Below are 23607 nucleotides of genomic sequence, written 5' to 3' on the forward strand. Positions count from 1 at the left end.
TGCCTTCAAGGTCACATTTCAAATTCTGAGTAATATCAAGATTGCAATCATAAAATTACTTTGCAGTGTCATAAAGATTAATAGCTCAGAACTTTCTTCATTCTAATAATATTTTGTTTAATTTGGTGCTAGAATTTTTAGCTAATACAGATGACTGTCTTCATTACAATTGAGTATTTCTACTTATTTTTCCCCATCACCTAGAATGATGCATTTGCTTAATGATATTTAAAAAGAGATGGTTTTAATTGCTGTTTCTTATACAATGTTACAAACGTCCGTCCATAGTTCTTCAGGCACATTAGCCACCAGATCTAGTACGCTAAATATATTCAGCATCTCCACTTTTATTCATAAGTAATGTGATTCATACCTCTAAGTTAAGATCTGGCTCCACCCTCCTATCATTCTGCAATTTTTACCAGTTAGTAAAAAATAAAAGGAAATGCATTATGAGGTGGATTTAAAGAAAAGATCCTTCGTTCAACACCATCATAATTTCAAATGGTTGCTGAAAGAACAGTTGTAAGTCAGTGGAACAGCTTGCCTCCAGAAGTTGTGAATGCTCCAACACTGGAAGTCTTTAAGAAGATGTTGGATAGCCATCTGTCTGAAACGGTATAGAGTTTCCTGCCTAGGCAGGGGGTTGGACTAGAAGACCTCCAAGGTCCCTTCCATCTCTGCTATTGTATTGTATTGTATTAAGTTGAGGACTATTTATATATACAACTTAGTATTACTATGTGGTAATACATTCCTGTATGTATGTATATGCGTGTATATATCTTTCTTACATTTGCACATATATATGGATAGATAATATACAGGTACTTCTTTCTTTAATTGCTGGTTCTAATTGTGGTCATTTAGTGACCACAATTAGAACCAGCAATTAAAGAAAGAAGTTGCCAAGTGAAATATCCTGATTTTATTATCTTACTTCAGCTTTCTCTTGCCTTACAGAACTGCAAAGATAATAAATGTGAGGACTGGTCACAGTGTTACTCTTTCCACACCATTGTAAATTGCAAGCAGTTGCTAAACAAGGCAGTCACTAAAGGGCTGCTTGTAGAACATTCCCTGATTATTAGGAATTTATTAATTTTGCTTTTGTCCATTTTCTCAGTTCCTCAGCTTTAAATTTGTTCTGTTTCTGCACAGTACACAAATACTGCTCACTCCAGCTCAATTTTAAGAGGCCTGTGAGTACAGTAGTTTGGATCATTTTCTTGTCCTGATTTTACTTCTATTTTATTTCCAATTTTTAACAGCTGCCTGTTGCTCATGGGTCAGGCATTAGCGACTTCAAGAATCAGAAAGGGTTGCAATTCAATTTAGATTGCTCATGAACTAATTTAGGATGTAGCTTGTTTATGAATTGGCTTCTACAGGTAATACGTATATGCAGGATGAAAGGGTGGTGACAGGAGAATGATCTTGCATATTTATATAATGCTCAGGATTTAGTTATTGTAAAGTAGTACAAATGAATTCAGGGATGTGGTGGTTCAGTGGCTAACACGCTGAGCTTGTTTATCAGAAAGGTTGGCAGTTCGGCGGTTCGAATCCCTAGTGCCGCGTAATGAGTGAGTTCCCGTTACTTGTCCCAGCTTCTGCCAACCTAGCAGTTCGAAAACACGTAAAAATGCAAATAGAAAAATAGGGATCACTCCCAAGGTAACAGTGTTCCGTGCCCCTTTGATGTTTAGTCATGCCGGCCACATGACCACAGAGACGTCTTCGGACAGTGCTGGCTCTTTGGCATTGAAACGGAGACGAGCACCGCCCCGTAGGGTCGGGAATGACTAGCACATATGTACAAGGGGAACCTTTGCCTTTTTACAAATGAGTCATCCCGGATGATTCTTTTGGGAGTAGGTAAATGGGAGGAGTTGGTTTGTGAAAGTTCCTATACAGTTAGTGAAAACGATTTGATTACAAATCTGATAATTACAAAAACAAAGGACAGATGGAAACAAGTCAGACACTCAAAAGAGAAGGGCTAGATAGTGCATGAGATGGAGCAGGAAGAAAAACAAAAAACAAGAGGGCATGATTATTGTTTCTATATATAGGGCTTGATCTTGAATCACAGAAGTAACTCTTTTTTTTGGTTCTGGCTTCCTATTTTCTCCATGCTGTAATTCTTGATTCAGTCCTGCCTGTGGGTTAAAACCTGACCCACAATTTCAGCAACTATTTACTTCTACCGTAGAGGTGCTTGCTTCAAGTTCCTAGAGCTGGACCATGGTGACCAGTTCTCTTGCCATGCCATTGTTAATGCTTTCTTTTGTATAAGGACCAAATGGATCTGCTAAAGTGATTCATGTAGATTTGTAGATTAACCAATCGATCCAAACAATTACATCACACGGCAGATGGGGAAAAGTCCAGGAACTACCAGTTGCTACACAGCTTTGTGGTACCTTGTTATCTTGCTCTGCATCGAATACCAGAGAGATTTAAGACGTTCATCACTTAGCTATAAATTATACATTTGCTTAAGACAGGTAGAATTCCTCTCTTAAGTATTCTAACAAAGAATTTGTACTTGGATCATAAATGAGAGGAGCAGGTATATGAGCAGTTTTACTTCTGGAAAATAACAATCCTGTCCAGGAGAGTATCCTAATTTTATGATCATACTGTAAGCTGCCTTGGAAAAACATTGCTGGGAGAGTGATAGCTAGCCATGAAATGAACAGTTTACCACAAGGTAATTGACGAGTATAGGCATATAATCATGGTCTGCTATATAATTGCTTGATTAATAAATAAATATTGTTGATTTGAGATATGGACTGGAATGAAATGGCTTAGGCTGATTAATTAAAGGAAGTCCTATCTGGTGATCTGTGGGAGAAACTGTTTCATAGGTTGCTCAAATTCTTAAGGAGGATTATTTCAGTGTATAACTATAGTTGGAAGAACTGAAGGACAATGGCATACTATGCATGGAAAAAAGGCAAAATTATCACTATTATCTCTCTTTCTGTGTACTCCCCTTCCCTCTTCTGATCAGATTTTTCAAATGCAATTTGAAGCCAATGGACCTCACTGAGGACTGTAGAAAAGCAATGCAAATATATGTAAGGGCTTTGCTTATATTATGGAGTTTGGGAGTATTTGTACTAGCTTTCTAGAATAAAAATTCCTATCTTGAATTGACTGTAAAGTATCATAGCTGTGGCTTCAAGGATTATTTTCCAACGAAATATTCTATTCACATGAAGCCTACTTTGCTAGAAAATGACACAGTTCTTTGTGGAGTGTCAGGAGCAGGGGTCATCCAGCAATTTAAGGGACCTCAGACATACAGTGTTTTATATTGCCTATTGCTGTTCATTCTCAATTATTTATATAATAAATCTGAAGCCCTGATTGATTCAGGAGCCAAAACCAATTTCATAGGTTCTTCTATTGCATGCAGATATGTCTTGTCTAGTCAGTCAGACACCAGAGTGGAAATTACTGATTGCTGATTTCTATACCTGAGGATTGGTTTCTGGACATAGAGCCATCTTCAACTCACAATTTTTATCACCAAAATACACTACAACCATGTTGGATTTCTTTACATATCCCCATAGTTTTGGGATGGGTTGGCTTCATATCAGTGGTGGGATTCAAATAATTCAACAATCAGTTCTCTGCCCTAATGACCAGCTGAGTAGGCGTGGCTTGGTGATCATGTGACTGGGTGGGTGTGGCCAACTCAACATCACTAAGAATTGATGGGCGCTTTGCGAGCTGTTACAATGTAATAAAGGTTAACCCGAGAGGTAGTTTCTGTCAGCAGGTCAATAAAGATTCGTCTAGAAACAACACCATAATGTTTCCTTCTGGCCTTCCTTACAGGATTAGCCCTGTAAAGTGGAAAAAAAACAAAATGAGATTTCTTCCAACAACTCGTTCTCCAAACTGCTTAGAAAATTAACAACCGGTTCCCCCAAATAGGTACGAATTGGCTGAATCCCACCACTGCTTCATATCCACAGCTGAGAGCTTTAAATAAGATCTGTCACCTTGTGCCATTTTATTATGCAGTTATACAACTGCAACAGTAGAGAAATAAAGACAGAGACCAATAACACAAGCTCCTATTTTTCCCAGAGAGAACATGTATGCATTCCCATTGCTTCTGGAATGTGGATCCTAACAGATTTAAGTTAAGAGAGTATAGACTAGTTTAGGCATAAACATCCTTTAAAGACTGCTGAATCTGCTGTGCCCCCCTCACTGTGGAATCTCTTCTTTCCCTTCCCACAAGTTAAAGATGGCCCCATCACTTCTAAATTTATGAAGTTTCCTCAAGATATGGTTATGCCAGCAAGCCTGGGGACTGCAGAGGATGGTTGAACAAGTGAGGTGGCTCCATTACTATTAACATCATCTGATCTATTATTCTTGTTTAATTATTTTCATAGTTTCAAAATGTTTTTAATATTTGTTAATGATAATGATTTTAGATACTTATTGTTTTAGCTTTGTTGTATGCCACTTATTGTACATCACCCAGAGTCACTTGCTTATGAGATGGGCAGCTCTATAAGATGGATGGATGGATAGATGGATGGATGGATGGATGGATGGGTGGGTGGCCGGCCGGCCGGCCGGCCAGGCAGGCATTCTTTAGCACATTGTGGTTAAGAAATGTGAGTGGTCAATGGCTATGCATTCTTCTAATAAGGAAAGGAGAAATTTCCTAACAATCTCTGGGATGAGTCTTCGTCTTAGTTGTGGCAAGAGCATTGCTACAAAGTAAGCACAGAGGGGAAGAGTTTTCTCCCTGATGACTTAATTAAATTAAAAGATGACTCAATTAAATTCCTGATGAGATTTAATTGAAACAAGAGTTCTCCAAAATTGTCTTCCTCCATGGAAGAATATCTAATATAAATTCTCTAAGAATTGTAACTTTGAAATTAGTATTTTAGTAACTGGGCAGTTAAACCCAATTCTGACCAGTCTCCTGTCTCAGAATACTGTCTTCTATGCTGCACTGACTGGGAGCTGCTTCTGAAGATAATCTAAGTGAAAGCTTTTGTGAATAAACTATCATGTTCAATAGCAATTGCTGGAGGAAATCTGGCTTTATAAGGCTACCAACACCAATTATGTAAGCTTTTTGTCTATTTCAATTGCAGGAAGGTAGTTGAGAACTCTTCAGTCTAAAAGTCCTCCTTCAGGCATTTCCAACACATCAGAATTTTAAATCTCCATTATCTTTTAAAAATAGCTTTTTGTTATCTTCCACATTAGCTTCAGAGGATGATGTCAAGAATGTATGGGGTCCCAAAAATGACCTAAAGATACCAGAGGTGATATTGGAGAATGCTTAATATACACCAAGCTGATGATACCTTATCCAAATCCTGATATTGTTTACTAAAGTGGGCCATCTCTTTGCTTATATTCTGAGACTGTTTAGCTGAAGTGGTAGAAAGCCCAAATGCATTCCTGAGTGGTTCATTAAATCCTTTGAGTTAAATGAATTGGTGCAACTGTAAAATGTCATATAGGGCAGATCCCATGATTTTTAGCAATGGTCTGGCCTAAAAAGACAAAGTTCATCTATAGGAGCATTCTGGAATATCCAGATAGACCAGTGCTTGTTTTTTAAGCTGGAAGCCAATGACAAGTGCCAGAAATTTAATTGTTTATACAGTGGGTAACAGAGGTGGGTTGTTGCAGATACGGTCCGGTACGGGTGTAGCGGTAGTGGCCCGGAGCAGCTGAGAGCATACCGGTACGGTAGCTCTTTTGGCCCACTCGCCCGCTCTCTATACCTGTTTTTATGGGAACGGCAAAGTGTGCATGTGCACACAGCATGAGGTACCTGTGCGAGCCCCAACAATCAGCTGGTTGTTGCAGGGGCGGTGGATTGCACACATGCGTACAGCACAAGTCAGGTGTGTGCACGAACAGAATGCACAAGCACGTGATCAGTGTACCAGTAGTGACAGTAAGAGCAACCCTCCACTGGTGGGTACTATTTTGTTATGGAACATCACTGATAACTGGAAAGAAAATGGGGATTTGTGTTGATTTCTTACATTGCTATATTCAAGCATCTGTGCCTGTGAACTGACTTGCTTGTTATAAAATACAGGAAACTGATACTGAAATAATTCTCATTCATTGTCTGGCTAATAACACATTGCCAAAGATTGTATGAAAATCATGTTTTCATTATATCAATTGTACCTTCCAATTTTCTTCTGTCAATGTGGCTGTCAACTTCAAGCCCATATCTTCTAAATTAATTAGATTTCATTATTTAAAAGGCTTTCCTTCCTGGGTGGGGTCTATCTGCTTTTGCAAGATGATTTATAAAACATTGGCCAGCTTATAGAACAGCGATGGCGAACCTTTTTTGGCTCGCGTGCCATAAGTGGGGAGAGCACAGGGGGGTCGTGTGCAGGCGTGCTGCACCCATAATGCAATGCACGACCCCCCCCCAGTGCGCAGGGGCATACTACAGGTGGGACCCCCCCCATTTTTGCATTCTTTTTTTGCTTTCCCCAGGCTCCAGAGGCTTTATAGGAGCATGGGGAGAACGAAAACAGCCTCTCCCGCCCCCCCGGAAGCCTCCGGAGGCCTCAGGGACCTTCAGGAGGCTTCCCTGAAACCTCCGAAGCAGTCAAAACGACCCTCCGAGCAAACTTCCGGTTTGCTCAGAGGGTCGTTTTAAGTGCTCCAAAGGCTTCAGGGACCTTCAAGAGGCTTCCCTGAAGCGTTCGGAGCGCTCAAAACGACCCTCCGAGCAAACCGGAAGTCCGTTCTTGAACTTCCGGTTTGCCCGTAGGGTCGGTTTTTTGTGCTCCAGAGGCTTCAGGAAAGCTCATGAAGCCTCCAGAGGGCCTCAGGGGGCGGGGGGGCGGGGGAGGCTCTTTTTGCTGTCCCCAGGCTCTTATAAAGCTTCTGGAGCCTGGAGAGGGCGAAAAATGGCTTTAAAAAAGGGTGAACTCAGCTGGCCAGCGCGCGCATGCGCACTGGCTAGCTGACAGGGCAGCACCTCACGTGCCCTAACAAATGGCTCCGCGTGCCACAGGTTCTCCATCACTGTTATAGGACTTCATGACTGTTGCTGGCCTCTTTGAGTAAATGTTTGAAATGGGTATATTTCTGAAAGTTTTATAATAAGGAGCAGACACTGAAATCTCTACAGTTCTCCCACTCTTGTCTTTCGATTAAAATAAAAACAATAATTTTAGAATCTGAATATTGCTAATCTGATTGTTTTACCCCAGCCCAAATGGCTCTATTGTTTGACCTTGTGTGTATTTATGTATGATTAGATCAGTGGCCCCCAACCTTTTGGGAGCTAGGTACCTCCTCCATGGATAGAGGTTTTTCGGTGGACCGGAGAGGGTGTGGTTTCGTGTGCTGCCTGCATTCCGTAGATAGGGTTTTTCTTGTTTGCATGGTCTGGTTTCTGGCATGCCATGGACAGGTGCCAATCCATGGAGTGGGGATTGGGATCCCTTGAACTAGAAGTTCAAACATTTTCTAGACCAGTCTTATCCACATACTATTGTTCGAATGATTTAGATTGTAATAAGTGTTGTCCCTGGTTAGTGGCCATGTCAATGATCTTGATAGCACATGATTCAATGCATTTGAAGAGTACCACACCAGGAAATCATGAAATACACTATTGTTTTGCACACCTTTTTCACACGAACTTCTTACTGACAAGTTGCTTGACACTGATTGGTCAAATAAAGTGAAATTAATTTCATCCCGCCCCCTCCATCAGATTATGTGACATGTGTATAATATATACATTTACATAACTGAATTATAGGACTCTCCATGCTTTAAAAAAAAATGAAAACCTATCTAAACATCAGCCAAAAAAAATTGCATATGGTCTTTAACTAGAGATTTCCCTCTGTGTTGCACTTCCGGAATTTCTGAGATTTTGTTCTGGGGATTATAGCCATCTGTTCACCCACAGAATAATGGACTGAGATTTTCCTGCTTTTATCACTTTCTTCCTTTAGAATTAGGAGTATTTACAGCAGTGCACTTACATGTGCGCAAGTAGGTAGTTTGCATTTTAATGTTTCCTGTACTGGCAGCAATTTCTATAATCACTTCAGGAGAGTAATGTTATTTATTGCTGATTAAATATGAGTATTTCTTGTGAAAAATAATTGAGGAACAGCAGAAAGCTATCACCTCTTTCCATCTTTCTCTGTTCCTCTGAGATTTATTTTGTTTGATTTATAAGCCATCAAATCTGAAAACTGGAGACAGTATGCATTGTTTAAAAGAATGTAAAAATACAATATAAAAGCACATAAACAAATAGAACACAATGGGGAGAAAAACACCCCTATCAACTATATTCTGCTATCAGCATCACAAATCACACCAGCATCAAGTCTCAAAAGGCAAGTTTTCATAGCGTTTTCCACTGGCATTAAGGTCGTGGACAGGCAATCTCCAGGCAATAATATTCTAGAGAATGGGATTGGTGGTAGAGAAAGGGTGGCTCCAGGATCTTTCAAGATAAGATGTTTCATCTTATGGGAGGAGTAGAGATAATTGGAGAAAGATGGTCCCATGGTTATTTGTGAGCTGCCTTTCTCCAATCAAGAGGAAGTCCAGGTAGGGCATTACAGGTGACAACCAGCATCTTGAATTTCACTTTGAAATTCCACCTCACTTACTAACTGCTGGCTGGCTGCAAATACCACCTTGCTTCCCGTAGTGCTTGGACATTGAATCCTCCTTCCTTCCCAGAAGGAGCATGGCTCAAAGTGATCTTGCCAGTTAGGTATAGAGTGCCTTTTCTTCACATTTTTAGCCTTTTGTAAATGGGAATATATATAGGCCCAAGTAACATATGCTCTTTGAGAGAGAAGTAACAGGATTCCACTACCGAGTATAGGTATTAGATAGCAATACTAAACAGGGCAAAGCAGAAATAAGCCTGAGAACAGCACAGCGATTGCAATTTGCCAGATAAGTTTTGACTATATATTTGATGTCTGAAATGACCTTTTTATTTAAAACAGCCAGAGAACCAAGTACTGTGCTGTGTTTTTGATGTATCCTGAAATGAATCTCTTGGATACGATCTTTTCCCCCAATATTGGATGCCATATTTTTCTTATCAGCAGTTATTGTATAAATAAAATCAGTAATGAATAGATATGCTGATCCCTGACAAAAGCCTAATCTCCATAATTATACAAAAGAACGTGTGTTTTATAGTTCTCATGAACTCATCACCAGATAAGGTTTTCTTGCATAACACTTTTCTAAAGTTATTGCCTGCTATGCTTATTCTGCTGTCCAAATAACACATATGTACACATATATGCATAGCATTATTGATAATTTTTATGATAGTTATTTTTTAACCCAGTCCTATTTTATATATTGAGTAAGGAATGCTTCAATTCTAGATGTGTAGGGATATTTTTTAAACCAAAAAGGTTGTGATCAAGTAGAAAAGCACAAAATAACCCGGATCCTGGAGATCAAACTGGGAATTAAAAATCTCATTTCTAAGTATTTTAAAGCAAGGAGAGCATGTTAATTCTGAAACAGACTACCAGCCCTTCAATGATAGGGCCATCATTCTTAGCACCAGCCATAGGGATTATTGAAGGACCCCTTTTCCTTCTAGTATTTTGTCAGTCAGGAAGTATGGATTGGGGCAGAGCCAGGGTGAGAGAAAAGGAAATGCTTGTAAGTAGGGAGACGCAAAAGGTATCAGAGATGCTTTAGTAGATACTGCGGTGAACAGGAGGGTTGTATTAGACCACAAAGATACTTTGCAAATCTTCTGATACTATGAAAAGCTGGGGCTGGAGTCTGCTCCCAAAGCCCCAGCCTTTTTCTGGGCATCTGCATGATGCAATGGATATTGATGTGTGTCTGCAAACAGTGATACTTCCATTCTCAACCCAACTCCTGCATATATAATGTGGTATGGAAATATGCTTATTTACCTACTTTTAAAACTAAAACACACTGTGTTTCATTATGTTCTCCTTCTATTCATCTCCTGTGCTCCACCACCATTAGAAGTACAGGTGTGATGGGTGTGAAAATTAAATACTATTAAGGATTTTCATTCCCTTAAGAAAAAAAAAAGGTTGTGATCAAGTAGAAAAGCACAAAATAACCCGGATCCTGGAGATCAAACTGGGAATTAAAAATCTCATTTCTAAGTATTTTAAAGCAAGGAGAGCATGTTAATTCTGAAACAGACTACCAGCCCTTCAATGATAGGGCCATCATTCTTAGCACCAGCCATAGGGATTATTGAAGGACCCCTTTTCCTTCTAGTATTTTGTCAGTCAGGAAGTATGGATTGGGGCAGAGCCAGGGTGAGAGAAAAGAAATATAGTTGTTGTCAACTTATATCCACCTGCCTGCCTGATCTATCAATCTTCCCAACATTTTCCTCTCCCCTTAGCTACTGCACATCACTCACCTGTTCTTCCTTTCCAGCCGTATTCTTGTAACTCCATTACTGCCTCAGAGTGCTGTCCATTTCTCTGACCATCTTCCTAATGCCTTCCCTTCCTCCCCCCTCCTCTTGTCAGAAATTCAAATATGAAATATGGATACCTGGTCTTCCTAGCACTTATAATCTATCATCCACCTCTCAGGTTATTGTATCAGAGATCAGTTATACTAAGAGTTTACTTTAACCATGTCTAAAATGTGGCTTGAGATGAGACTACTAAAATCTTGTGGATACCAGTAGATACAAGACTCACCAGAGCTTTGCATTTACATTAGTTATATCTGAAATCTTTTATAGGGAGAATCTGCGGACTCTCATATGTCGTTGAACTACAACATATAGCATCTCCAAAAAACTTGGCCAATGATGAAGATAGATTGTTTTTCTAGATAGTATCTAGAAAAAGCCACAGATTTTCCAGCCATGTTTTCTTAAGTAGCATGGAAGATTTTCTTAAGTTGGCATGCTCCTCATTTTGGAGAGGAAACCCTGCCTTTTACTCCAGGCCCAACAACAACAACAAAAACAAAAACCACCTCAGTGGACTAGGAAGCAGGTATAGCTTTCCATTTGATTATGCAAGTAGAAAAAGTGTACTCTGGTTGCATTTTCTCACAAAGCCGCTATCAGGAACACAGCTTTTTGGTGGAAAAACTCCTACTGCTACCTAAGAACTAGAGCACATAGTTTTCTTTTTTTTAAAAAAGAAGGATATTCATGATATGGAGAAGAAAAAACATTTCCTTTGGCTAAACCAAAGCTACATTTGGTGCTGCTGATCTCTCTTTTGAAATGTTTTAAGATTTCTTCCATTGTTCTCTCCAGGCTGAAAGGAAGAAGCCTTTAAGGGCTTAAACAGAATTCAGAGGAAAAGAATCTGATCTTTCTGAGATGTCTTTGTCGATTTACTGTAGATTTTGATCATAATGTCTCTCTGTTGGCTAACAAAATAGCAAACCTCACAGGGGGTGCAGGGTGGAGGTCTTCACGTGAATTGAGCAAACTACTAACTTGTTAGGAAAATCAAACTCTTGACTTCTCACTACATCCCCACCTACATCCTAGTACTTAATGTTCATCTTTTAAATACAAGCTACTTTTTTTTGTAATGACTAGCATATTTAGTATTTTTCTTTGAGAACTTAGTTTAGGAATGTCTAAACTTTTAAAAGTTATTTTGGCACAGAAGAGCAACAATAGAAGAAATAATGGGACTATCCTGAGTGGTTTGGGAGCACAATTGCCTTGAAGTTACAACGTCTTGATTCTCAATATGCATATAAAGAATGAGATTTTCTGTTAAGCTGACTTTGCTTTGTGCAAAATATACTGCAATTTCCCAAAGTCCGCTTGTCCAGTTTGCCAAAGGCAGCATTTCTCTTTAATTAAAGACAAAGTTCCTTTGTTGTTAGTAGCTGCCTCACCTATAATCTCCTACACATTCAGAAGGGCTATAACTATATTTTTCTCCTCCTCCTCATGAAGCAAAAGCTTGTCCAACCACCTGTTAGCATTACATCATGGGCTCTGAAACACCCAGTTGTACCAAAAGCCCTTAAACAAAGTGGTGCTTCTTACATTGTTTGCACTCAAAGAGCTGATGTCATGCCAAGCTGATGTCATTCTATGTCTTTGTGTCAATGCCATGACAACCAGGCAGGTGGGGAGTCTCCACTAAAGTCATTTGGATTGGAGGAAGGAAAATTTTCACATTTTTACTTTCCTGAATTGGTGTCCCAACTGAGAGAGAACAGAAGGCAATCCTGAATGCCTGCTCAGGCATTGGGGGAAGGGGGGAGGGGGGAGTTAAGTCTTGTGTGTGCCCTGTCTTTTAACAATTCACTTTTTGAGTAATCTGTTCTGAAGAGTAATTCTTGTGAAGCAGAATTTTATTAGGAGGAAAATTGGATTTTGAAATCCAAATGGTTTGATTCAGAAGTTTATTTATCAAATTTATATAGCCACCCATCTCATCAAAGGTGACTTTGGGCAGCATGCAATAATGAAATAAAACAACACTGTAAGAAAAGCCGCAGATATAAAATGTAAAAAACAAACACCATAATAAACACCGTAAAACTGAAAGCTACAAACACTATTCTTTTGAATGAAAAAGAAAGCAAAAGGTATCAAATGTATAATTGTTTCAATTTCTTGCGACACACAAACCAGAGTTACTCATCCTTTCGATTTTGATTTCAACTTTGGTACTGGATTCAACTCCTGTGGACTGAGACACTGGGAAAAGTGATTAAGCTGCAGAAAGGTACATATAAACCCAGGGGCAGTGACATGCTGTGAAGTTTATGGCTGGTGAGGCTGGTGACGTCATCAGGAAGGTGGGGAATGGGACCACGTGTGCAGGAGGCTGAGGCAGTCTCAGTCTCCTGCACACGTGGTCCCATCCCCCGCCTTCCTGAGTCAACATGAAGGGGACTGCGGAGCGCGAGCCGGCAGAGCGCGCACCGCGGTCCCCTTCATGTTGACTCAGGAAGGCAGGGAATCGGAGCACGTGTGCCTTTTCCCTTTTTTTTCTTTTCATGATGAGCGCGGTGAAGCTCTGCCTCCCCTGCCTCCCCTGACCACACGTCCCTGCCCAGGGGTAACGTAAAATATGTAAAGTGAGTACAAGTATCTACTGCAACCTAGAGGCATCTTGTCTGTTTTTTGAGACCACTAACAAACCAGTGAAAGAAGTAGTAAGCAAATACATTCCTGGATTTTGTGATCCATGATAATTTGCTTTGTCAAGCAGCTTTGACTTGAGTTTCCATCACATGGCAGAAAATGAAAATTATAGCTTCAGAAACAGGATGGAGCTCTGTCTTTGCTTGGTAGATTAAGAATGTCAGCACTGAGCTCTCACCTCTCCTTCCATTTTGTCTCGTTAAAAACCCAACTCTTCTCTCTTGCAGGTGGACTCAGCAGTTTTAAGCAGAACCACGAAAACCTCTGTGATAATTCCCTCCAACTTCAGGAGTGCCCTGAAAGCGGAGGTGGAGGTGCCGCAGTAACCTGTACACTACCTCAGTCCATTGCTACCACTCCAGACATTGAGAATGCCGAGCTCACCCCTATCTTGCCCTTCCTCTTCCTCGGCAATGAACATGATGCTCAGGACTTGGAGAAGATCCAGAGGTTGAACATCGGCTACGTAATCAACGTCACCACTCACCTCCCTCTCTACCATTATGAGAAAGGTTTGTTCAGCTACAAACGTCTCCCTGCCACGGATAGCAACAAGCAGAACCTCAGACAGTATTTCGAAGAGGCTTTTGAATTCATTGGTAACTATTCTTGTTTCCAGTTTGACTAGATTGCTCTAAATAAATGCTGCTCTTGTGACTTTAGCTCTGGGTTGGAAAATATAAAGCAGATTTACTTTGGTCCAGAGGGTTGGTTGGATGATTGAAGTTACTTTGGTTGGGCATTTTAACAGCGGAAGCTCTTTATTTATCCCTGGGTCCATTTGTAAAATAATTGATCACCTGTTGTAGTATTCACCCTTTTTCCTGTAGGTTTCTATTATTAGGATAGAAATACATTTTTTGGGATGAAACATAGGCTTGATAGGGAATTGTGACCTATCTTTATTAATGCCATATTAACACCATGCTGCACATGTTTGCTAATATCCCTCTCTCTTTATTGTCACACTCACAAAGGAATAACACATCTGTTTATGAGAGACTCATGGGGATATTGACAGGTTATCTCAGAAACAGCAATCCAGTTCAGGTGATTAGAGATCTGGGAAAAGAACACCTCAGGTGAACTTTGCCTTTGCCTGGGAAATTGTAGTCACAATATTAAAAGAGTAGTGCTTGGTTAAACTGTTGAATCTGGTTCACTGATTATGGCCACAGACTCCCAGCGGGGTTGATACATGTTCATGGAGAATAGAGGTCTCAGTGGCTAAATGCAATAGGGTTTTATTACTTCCAAGATGAAAAGCAGCATGTCACAAGAATACCAGCTGCTAAAAAGCAATTGTGAACAAACACTTCAGGATTATGGGAATTTAGATGCTGGGCTGGATGGGTGTTTCTTTGGTCTTCCTTTGATCACACAGGGCTGCTTTTTGAGGTTAGCCAGTTTACCCAACAATGCTATGAGAACAGCTTGTCCTTTATTACGGATGTCTTCTGATGACATTCCCCAGAATACAGCTCAAGAAAGAAGGATAATTTTGCAGAACGCAAAGCTTTATGCTATTTGATCTGCACACATCTTTCAAAATATATGATTTTGCATAGTAGGCTTGCGAGAAGAGGCTAGCGAAAAAATAGGACAGAGTTAAATATGACTAGGAACGATTATGAAGGGAGAGTTCCAGCAAAGCTTCCTAACATTCCAAGGATTATGTATGTATGTATGTATGTACGTACGTACGTATGTATGTTGTTCAAAGTAATACTTTTCTTTTTATTGTATCCGGCATGATGCATTTTGGCTTTTGGGTTTGGACAGAATGTTAAAAGGTAAAATGATCTGCTTTCAGAATTTCAAATAATATTGAGCTAAAATACTTGGAGCTATTTTATCTGTGGCAATAGAAACATACATTTTTTTCCTAGGTAAGTTGAGACAGTGTTTCCCAGATGTGTTAGTCATGAACTTCCTCATCCTTCAGCTAGCATTGGCCATGCTAGCTGAAGATTATGTCAGTTGAAGCACTATACACTCGGACAGCCACAGGCACAAGATTGGGAAAAATGATTAAATCCTTCAGCTTGCTTCACTGCTTCCTTGTGAAGTTTAATTTGGGGCATAAAGATGGAATTAATGGGAATACTAAATAAGCATAGATTTGATCTTTCTGTAAATATGCCTTTTTGGTAGTTTTCTCTCAGAAGACTCTTTGTGGGTCTAGGTTGCACAGTTCTTGTTTAACAGCTTAATAGTCCTATTGCTAAATAAAACTAGTCTATTCCCTTTGTGCTGGCAACAGGATGAGACTTGCATCAGCTGAAGATTTGTTGTGCTTCAAGGCCAAATCCATTTTTCCAGAGCCCATATAGCAAAATAAGAACTTTGGCTTTATCTAACCTTGCCCTATTTGCACTGGACTATTACGACATAGCAACTTAAATGTACTATAACTGTTTGTTGCAGTGGAAAAGAAAACGAGCAGCAAATTTCTAGCTTTAGAAAACTAAACATGCCAACAGATTATTTATTCTTTAACTGGCAGATAAAGACTTTGAGAGCCATAAAATTGATTGCCCCTCTTTTTTTTCTCTAGCAAACTTTGTATTGTTTATTGCACTGTTCAACTTGCAAGGGCATACCAGGATTAAGCTTTGTGACCACAAAAGTTGGCTAGCATGTGTGTGCGTGGCCACCCATCTCACAAAACAAAATAACTCTGGGTGACATACAATAAGGATATTAAAGAATAAACATAACACATTGTTGAGAAATAGCAGATCCCCCTGTTCATCCTCCCTGCCTAGTTGATAATTTGTGTTTTTATAATGTTTTATTTTTACTAAATACATGTTTTTGTATATAACATTGTAAAAGGAGTCACCTCAAGGTGAGATGGACAGCAAACAAATTTAATGATAAATCAGTGAATAAAAAACAGACATTGTTTAAAAAAAGTTTTAAAAATCATAAAGCCCACAATAGAATAGAGATTAACTGCCATAATGGAGCTAACCTCCAGATCCTAACAATCTCCTGGGACTACCAAACCTGATGGCATAACCAAGTATTGAGGGATTTCCAGAAAATAAGTAAGGATGGCGATGTGCCAAAGGTTTTTTTTTTTCAAGAGGCAACTGGACTTTCTGGTTTTCCTTCGAACACATTTAGCTTCTCATTCAAGAACTTTTTTCAGCTGAAGAAGCTTCTTGGATGAGAAGCAAAACATCTTCAAAGAAAAATCAGAAAGTCCAGTTGCCTCTTGAAAAAGAACCTTTGGGAAAGCCATGACCTGGATGGCTGAGAATCTCCATAGGTATTAAAGATGGAGATGATATCACTTTGTGATGGTGGGGAATGGGAATTGTTCCATAAGGCAGAGAAAGTTGGCCTCCTGGGACCAAGTGTAGTTCCCTGAAACAGGACTTTCAGCATTCCTCTTCTACCAGATCTGATAATATGGACAAATGTAATTTATTAATCACATTAATTACTACTTGCAGAACAGTGACATTTCCTAAAGCCTATCAGTGCTATTTTTTGAATTAGCCAAAGCTGGAGACAATCCTGGTCTGTTTTTCCCCCCCTTGTTTTGTTGGTAAATTTCTTTAGGATAGTTTTGAATAGTGCAAGGAATTGCCATATTGAATGTATGTGTCTTTTACAAGATACGTGGAGAGCCAAATCTTGCCAAGAAAAGATCCAGTTGGAAATATTGAAATTGCTTCTCTCTTAGAAATGCAGTCTATGAGATAGAATAAAAAGTGTTGTAGGATTTTTCCCATTTCAAATTAAGCTTTGATCACTGCCAAAAAAGAGTCCAGATATTTTTTTCCAGATGATGAGTTCCTGAGAAGATATGAGAATATATTCAATCTCAAAAACACCCCCCCAATAGTGTACAGTATATCTTCCTTTATATTAACTTACATGAAACCACTAAATAGTAGCAAGCAGAGATTCTTCTTTCAGTAATCAAAGTATACATATGCTGTATGAGGGTAGTGACCTTCGCTGCTTATCTAAGTTTTACATAATACTTTTTGATTTCAAGTTTGCTTCTGACACCAACATTAGAATTAGAAAATAATTACAGTGACAAATTGGAAATAAATAAGTCATGGTTTCAGAGTTTGCCCCTGGCCTCTTTATTCTTTTAATGCTTAAATAACTTTTCCCTACTACATTGGACATGAGTTTGGCAATTACATGACTGGGCATTTCAGACAGTGACCATTTTACCAATGCTTTGCATTGCTGGCCTGTGCATATTCAAGTGTGTAGGGTAATTTTATGCATGTGATTCAGATAAAGGTTGTGAAAATAATAAAAGAAAGGTGGAGAACTTTTAACTTTTCAAATGCTGTTGCGCTAGTGTTTCTGGCATCATGAAGCAACACAGCCAGTGATAAAATATTCTCAATTCCTTTCTTAAAACTTGGTTGAATTCTGTCAAATTACAATACATGGAGCTATTGGGCCCTGAGAAAAATAGGCAAAACAATCCATTGCTTTTCAGTATATATAATACCACCTGCCATTCACTTATCAACAAGACTCTAATGAATTTTCATGGGAGGTTTTAAGGACAGAAATGTTTTGAAACAAGGAGTGCTGAGAAGCGAGAAGCAAATGGATTCTTCTAGGCTATTTTTCCAACAAAGCTTTAGAATTGCTTACTGGGAACAGAGAGAAGTGAGGCATACATTTCTCAAAGGTTTATGAACTTTGGACTGTTTGGATACTTCATAAGCAGCAGTGCTGATTCATATAAATGCAATTTCTGTGTTGATTACACTCCCTGAACACGAGTTTGGGGCTTCCATTTCTGCTCCCCAGTTCTTCTCTCTGTACAATGAAGAAAAAGAGTTCTGTCAAGTTCATTCTGGACTTCTCTAACTTCTCAGTTGTTGCTGAAATATTAAATGTTCTTCCTAGCTATCCTTTGAATGCATTTGGCCCTGTATTGATTTGTACATTAGCAAAAACAAAACAGGTATGGGAAGGGCAAAGTGAAGCTGAACAATGCCTAATTCTTCTTCCTCTCCCCTCTCCTCCTCCTTCCCAAGGTGAAATTGGGCCAGTGAAATGTTAAGCTGTGAATTGCATTATGAAGTTATGTCTTGATCTCTTTCAATAACCTTTTCTCTATTAAAGTCAATATCTCCCTTTGTTTCTGATATTTTCAGAGGAAGCTCATCAATGCGGGAAGGGCCTTCTTATCCACTGCCAGGCTGGGGTGTCTCGTTCCGCCACCATTGTCATTGCATACCTTATGAAGCACACAAGGATGACTATGACCGATGCCTATAAGTTTGTCAAAGGCAAGCGACCAATAATTTCTCCCAATCTTAATTTCATGGGGCAGTTATTGGAGTTTGAAGAAGACCTGAACAATGGAGTCACACCACGAATTCTTACGCCAAAGCTGATTGGGGTTGAGACTGTTGTGTGACATCAAAGAAACACAGGACAGGTTTTTTTCCCCCCTAAACTTTCCACAGACTGGGAAGTGTGGGGGATTCTTTTCTTTTCAGCTTTACTAGGAAAAGCTTTTTTTTAAAAAAAAAATTCTTTTTTGAAAGTCGTCACAGATTTTGCGCAGAATGCCATTGCAAATCAATTCTCAAAGGAATGGAGGAAGGAGAAAGGCTTAAAAAGAGACTAGCTTTTAAAAATGGATGTTTAGGAGAAAAAAAAACCTCCCTGGATATTATTTAGAGTTTTTGTTTTTTGAGGGGGTGGGTGGTTCAGCTACTTGTAGTGATCACGACTAAGTAGTCTGTGCAGGTTCATAGACTGAGAACAGCTATATTATTTTTTAAAAAAAATAATGACACAACCAGCCAAAATAATAGCAAAAAGATAAGATCCACAGGCCTTGAATTTGCAAAGACTTTATTAAAGAAAACCTAATGAAAATGCTTGCTGGTGCAAAGATGATCAGAGCATCTTAAATTATTTGCAAATCACATCTCACCCTTCTGGCTAGAGAACACCTTTTTATTTCCTTTTTTGTTTCATCTTCTGGTACTATTTTTCTATTTGGGTTGTGGGTAGGAGGGGTAGGACATTAAACACCAAGGGACTTGACCATTTTATGCCATATGCCTTTATTGGCTTCTTGTGCAATAATAGTTTTGGGGGATGGAAAGCGTTTTTATTTTGAGTGTTCAAACCAATTATTGCAGGCTACCCAGTAATAATACTATTTTTTTAAGAAATAGTGCAAAGATTACTGGCTTGATATAGAAGCAGGAATATAACAAAAGCAATTATTCCTCCCTCCCCCTTTTCTGGTTCTAGTAATGGTGCCATAAACCTTGTTACATATGTATATCAGAATGTACAAAGATTAAGAATAAACAAAGTTTATTTAAAATATTTTTTCGCACAAAATACTGGCGTGTTTCTGTTTATGTAAAGAAAAATATTGATTATAAAATGAAGTGTTTTAGAATTGTGAGTGTGTGTGTGTCCTTTTTATTATTTCCTTCATAAAATCACTTAGCTAGTTTAGCTTTCAACTTGTAACAGGTATGGAAGAGCATGGGAAGCTGGAATGGACTGCATATATTTTGCCCAGATAACTTATCCATGATGTATCAGGTGGCTCCTATCTCACTTATAGCAGCTTTGTTCAAACACAACGATCTTGTCCTAGTTTAAATGTGGTATATTGAACTAAAATAGCAGCCTCCGTGCTGATTTCTTTTTTCAACACTTTCTCAATTCCATATTTCTGGATTCATCTGAGATGTCCTCAGATGTATTCACAAAAGAGAAGAAATGAAGCCAAAAGGGAAAACCTGTACATTCTTGGCTTGATCAAGATGACATCTGACAACTGGTCAGTGTGCCTGCAGCGTCAACACACAAAAGCGGTGTTGGACCAGCTTGCCATTGACACAATGATTCACAATAATGCATGTGTGGCCCGGTACATACAGAACAAATATCAAAAGACAATGGCATCTATAGGACCTTCAGATGGGTTTTTTTATCAAGAGCGCTCATCAGTCTGAAGATGGGATCAGGCTCCTGAAATGCACTTTGTTCTCTCATTTCTTCTCTCTTCATTTTTCCATTGAAAAGGTATTTTGCAAGTTTTCAACTGAAGTATTTCTCAGGGAGTTTCACTTTATCTTTCTGAAGTGAAAATGCAAAGTGGAGAAAAGAAAAGTAATCATGGAGAAAAGTATTGTCATTTCAGAGAATGCATAGGTGTAGTTGCCCTTGTTTCTAAGGGTCTTTTTCTTGCCAATTTTTAATTCACATGAGTTAATAACTCTCACACTAATAGAATGGGTGCACTGATTCCTTGGGGGCTACACAAGAGGGGGGAGAATCACAAACCAGATTAAAAAAGCTGGACAGTTGCAGAAACTTCATGTCATTTTTCTTTATTTGCCATCCAGTTAAGTAGTTAAATGGCAGCATATGAAGTTGTAGTGCAGACATATCCTTAAGTAATTTAATTTCATTTTGCATCATAAGATCTATTTAAATATCAAAAAGAGCCAAGATTCAATTGTATTTATGTGACTCCTAAATGGGAAACTGTAAAGGCAGAAATAAATTGGAGGTTATGTTTCATGGAGTTATGATTCATTTTCAGAAAATCATTTAAATCTTTCTTTTATATAATTCCTATAATTTTATTATCTACAAACTCAATACCCATATTCAGAATAGTAACTTTTTGAATCTTCTTGGGGGAAATCCTTTTGGCTTCTAGTCCCTTTCATTTTGGAATAATATGTTTATTTTTTAATTTTTTGTTGCTTGGTCGTGTCGGTTGTGAAATCAGACATTGTACATTCTGTTTGACCACTGACTTTATTAGCAGTGCTAGTGTCTCTTAAACAGTCATTTATAAGGGCTCGTATTTTACAGCATAATCCTGCTACTGGTTGATGGGAAGCTTTGGCAGAATAAAAGTTGAATAAAGTACAAGTGCCATTCAAATGAGTCTTTTTGTGCCTCTTTCATTCATTTCAACTGAGTGCACAGAAAACTTGATGGTAAGTTGTGCCTTTTGAGAAGATTAATTTGGAAGGACTAGGAAATGTCTAGGGTTGGTAAAATTGTTTCATAGAAGCATCATAGTTGCTATATATAGTTCATATATATAGTTGATATATATATGAACTATATATATATGAACTATCTATCTTATCTATCTATCTATATATATATAAGGTGTGGTGGAAGACATATGTATGTATATAACTGTACTTTTGCAAACAGAGTTATTAAACATATATATTTTCTCAATATTTGATGCATTTTATTAAAATACTTTTCTACAAGAATTGATTATATATTTTGCCTTTTTCTGAACAATGGTAGTTTTTTTCTTTCCCAATTTCCTCCTCCTTTCAAAGGGGAATGTCCTCTATAATAAAAGACAAGAATGATCAGGTCCTGATTTGTATGAAAATAGTTGCTTTATGAAAATATAGTGAATTTGCATATACTACTTAAATTATAGGAAGTGTCCTTGACTAACCCTCTACTTGGTTTATGGACAAATTTTAGCCAAAGATGATCTTATACATACTGGAAGATATAACTTTTAAATTTATTTATTTTCCCAATGTCAGAAGTAGGAAAGCTGTGACTTGAAAGGTGTTTGTTTCTCATTTCCAATATTCTCAAACGGGAGGAAAATTGAAGCAATTACAGGCTCACTGTCTTGCATGATAAGATTTTTAGATATAGCACTAGCAGCTATCCTGTGATGAAGGGAGGCTAGAAATTTGATGGTGAGAATATGGACCAGCCAATTTCTAAATATCTTGATAGCTTTTTGATACTACAGACTAGGATATACTTCTGGATGCCCGATAAACAAAACCCTAGAAGAAACAATGGTTCCAGTACCTCTTGTCAGGCCATATTCTGAAGGTGGTGTGAGGGAACAATTGTTCCACCTATGGCATCTCTGGAGCTTCCTCTTATTCTATATGCTGTTCAACATCTACCCAAAACTATTGAGGAAGATCAAAGTTTTGAAGTAACTTTATTACTCCTTACAGTCAATTCCAGGAAATTTATTGATAGGAATAATTTAAAGAAAAGTAGGGAAGTCGGTGTACCTGGAAAATTGTCATAAGAAGAATATCTCTAAAGCATCATCCCAAGCATTTGTAATTGGTGCACCTTCATTCAGATGCTGTGCCTTCCATTTTATATATATTAAAATGGCTGAAATCATCTGACAAGATTTTTCTAACTCATGTAAGTTTGGCATCATCAACAAGAGATTTGGGGTGATAAGATGAAGGAGATGGGTGGTTTAGAAGTAGGAAATAAAACTACACAACTCTCAGAATATTTGGAGATCTCGTCAATCTTTACTGGTAGGACTTACTTACCAAGTCTTTCACCAATTTCATTGTCCTTTTTTTGCTATATTTGCATTCACTCTTCTTAAGCCTCACTGGTAAGAGTTAAACAATAATACTTGGACTTGCATCATTGTTTTCTGCAAAACCATTACATCCAGAATCTAGCCTTCCCTAACCTGATTGCCCTTTTCTTGAAGCATCCGATTGAAGACCATGAATTGGAAAAAGGCTACTGGACAATATTGGTTATTTTGATAAAGCTCTTCCTTGACAAAAAAAATGCAAGCATGTACAAGCACCTCCAATCATAAATTTCTGCTAATACGTGTAAAAAACGGTACATCCCTTTCTTTGGCATCCCCCCTCCCCCATTTTTTGAAGTTCTTGGTGCAGCACTTCCTAGATTAGATCTTCTTGTTCCCCGTAGCAGTCAAAATAACAGCTGCAACCTGAACTTAGATTAATAATGCAAGCTCCCCCCAGCCCCAATTCCTGCTGGATCTGTTCCCTAAAACTATCCTCTTTGAAAATGCCTGTGTGCCAGTTAATACATAGCCCATTTGCCTTCCAAAAGAAGATCCACCACTTTAGTGCTTGTCCCTGGCTTTATCATCCTATATTTTTACATCATCCCTCATTTTACATGGAGCCTTACAAGTAGCTGGGTTCTGATTAGCTGTTGTTGAGCTTCTTGCCATCAAAATAGCCCCAGAATAGTTTGAGTGTTGTTTCTAATTGCAACGAATGAGCCGACCAGCTCATTAATCCTTTCCTATCAGCAGGACATAACTTGTCTACCCCAGAATAGCCCTGATCTCAGCAATCCTGTATTCAGGTCCTTGGGCTTATGTGTTCATCGTATTTGGAAAAGGTAAGTTTCCATTGCAGACCCAAAGGGCCTGAGCTGGCTTTATATGAGAGAATCTGTGCTGTATATGCCCTTCTGAGATTTCTTGACATTTTGGCATTGAAGTTTATGGGTATTAAAGGTATTTAAAAAGTTGTTGGAACACATATTGGGCAACTATACTGTTTGAACCTATGACAATCTCTTGCTATTTATATGCTGAATAGGAAGAAAAAGTCAGAGTTTCTGAGTAGTTTCTATTT

General features: G+C 38.6%; 1 protein-coding gene across 1 annotated transcript in view; it reads left to right on the top strand.

The window, feature by feature from the left end:
• The window catches only part of DUSP10 (dual specificity phosphatase 10), a 38293-nt gene extending 16994 nt beyond the window's left edge, over positions 1-21299 (top strand). Inside the window, exons 3-4 of the mRNA XM_081944225.1 lie at positions 13411-13782; positions 18334-21299. Coding sequence (XP_081800351.1) covers positions 13411-13782; positions 18334-18599 — 638 coding nt within the window. The 3' untranslated portion in view covers positions 18600-21299. The remainder of the gene's footprint in view (positions 1-13410; positions 13783-18333) is intronic.
• The last annotated feature ends 2308 nt before the right edge of the window (positions 21300-23607 follow it).

This window comes from Natrix helvetica (genome assembly GCF_964273705.1).
Source record: "Natrix helvetica genome assembly, chromosome: 2".
In the NCBI taxonomy this organism is placed as follows: Eukaryota; Metazoa; Chordata; class Lepidosauria; order Squamata; family Natricidae; genus Natrix; species Natrix helvetica.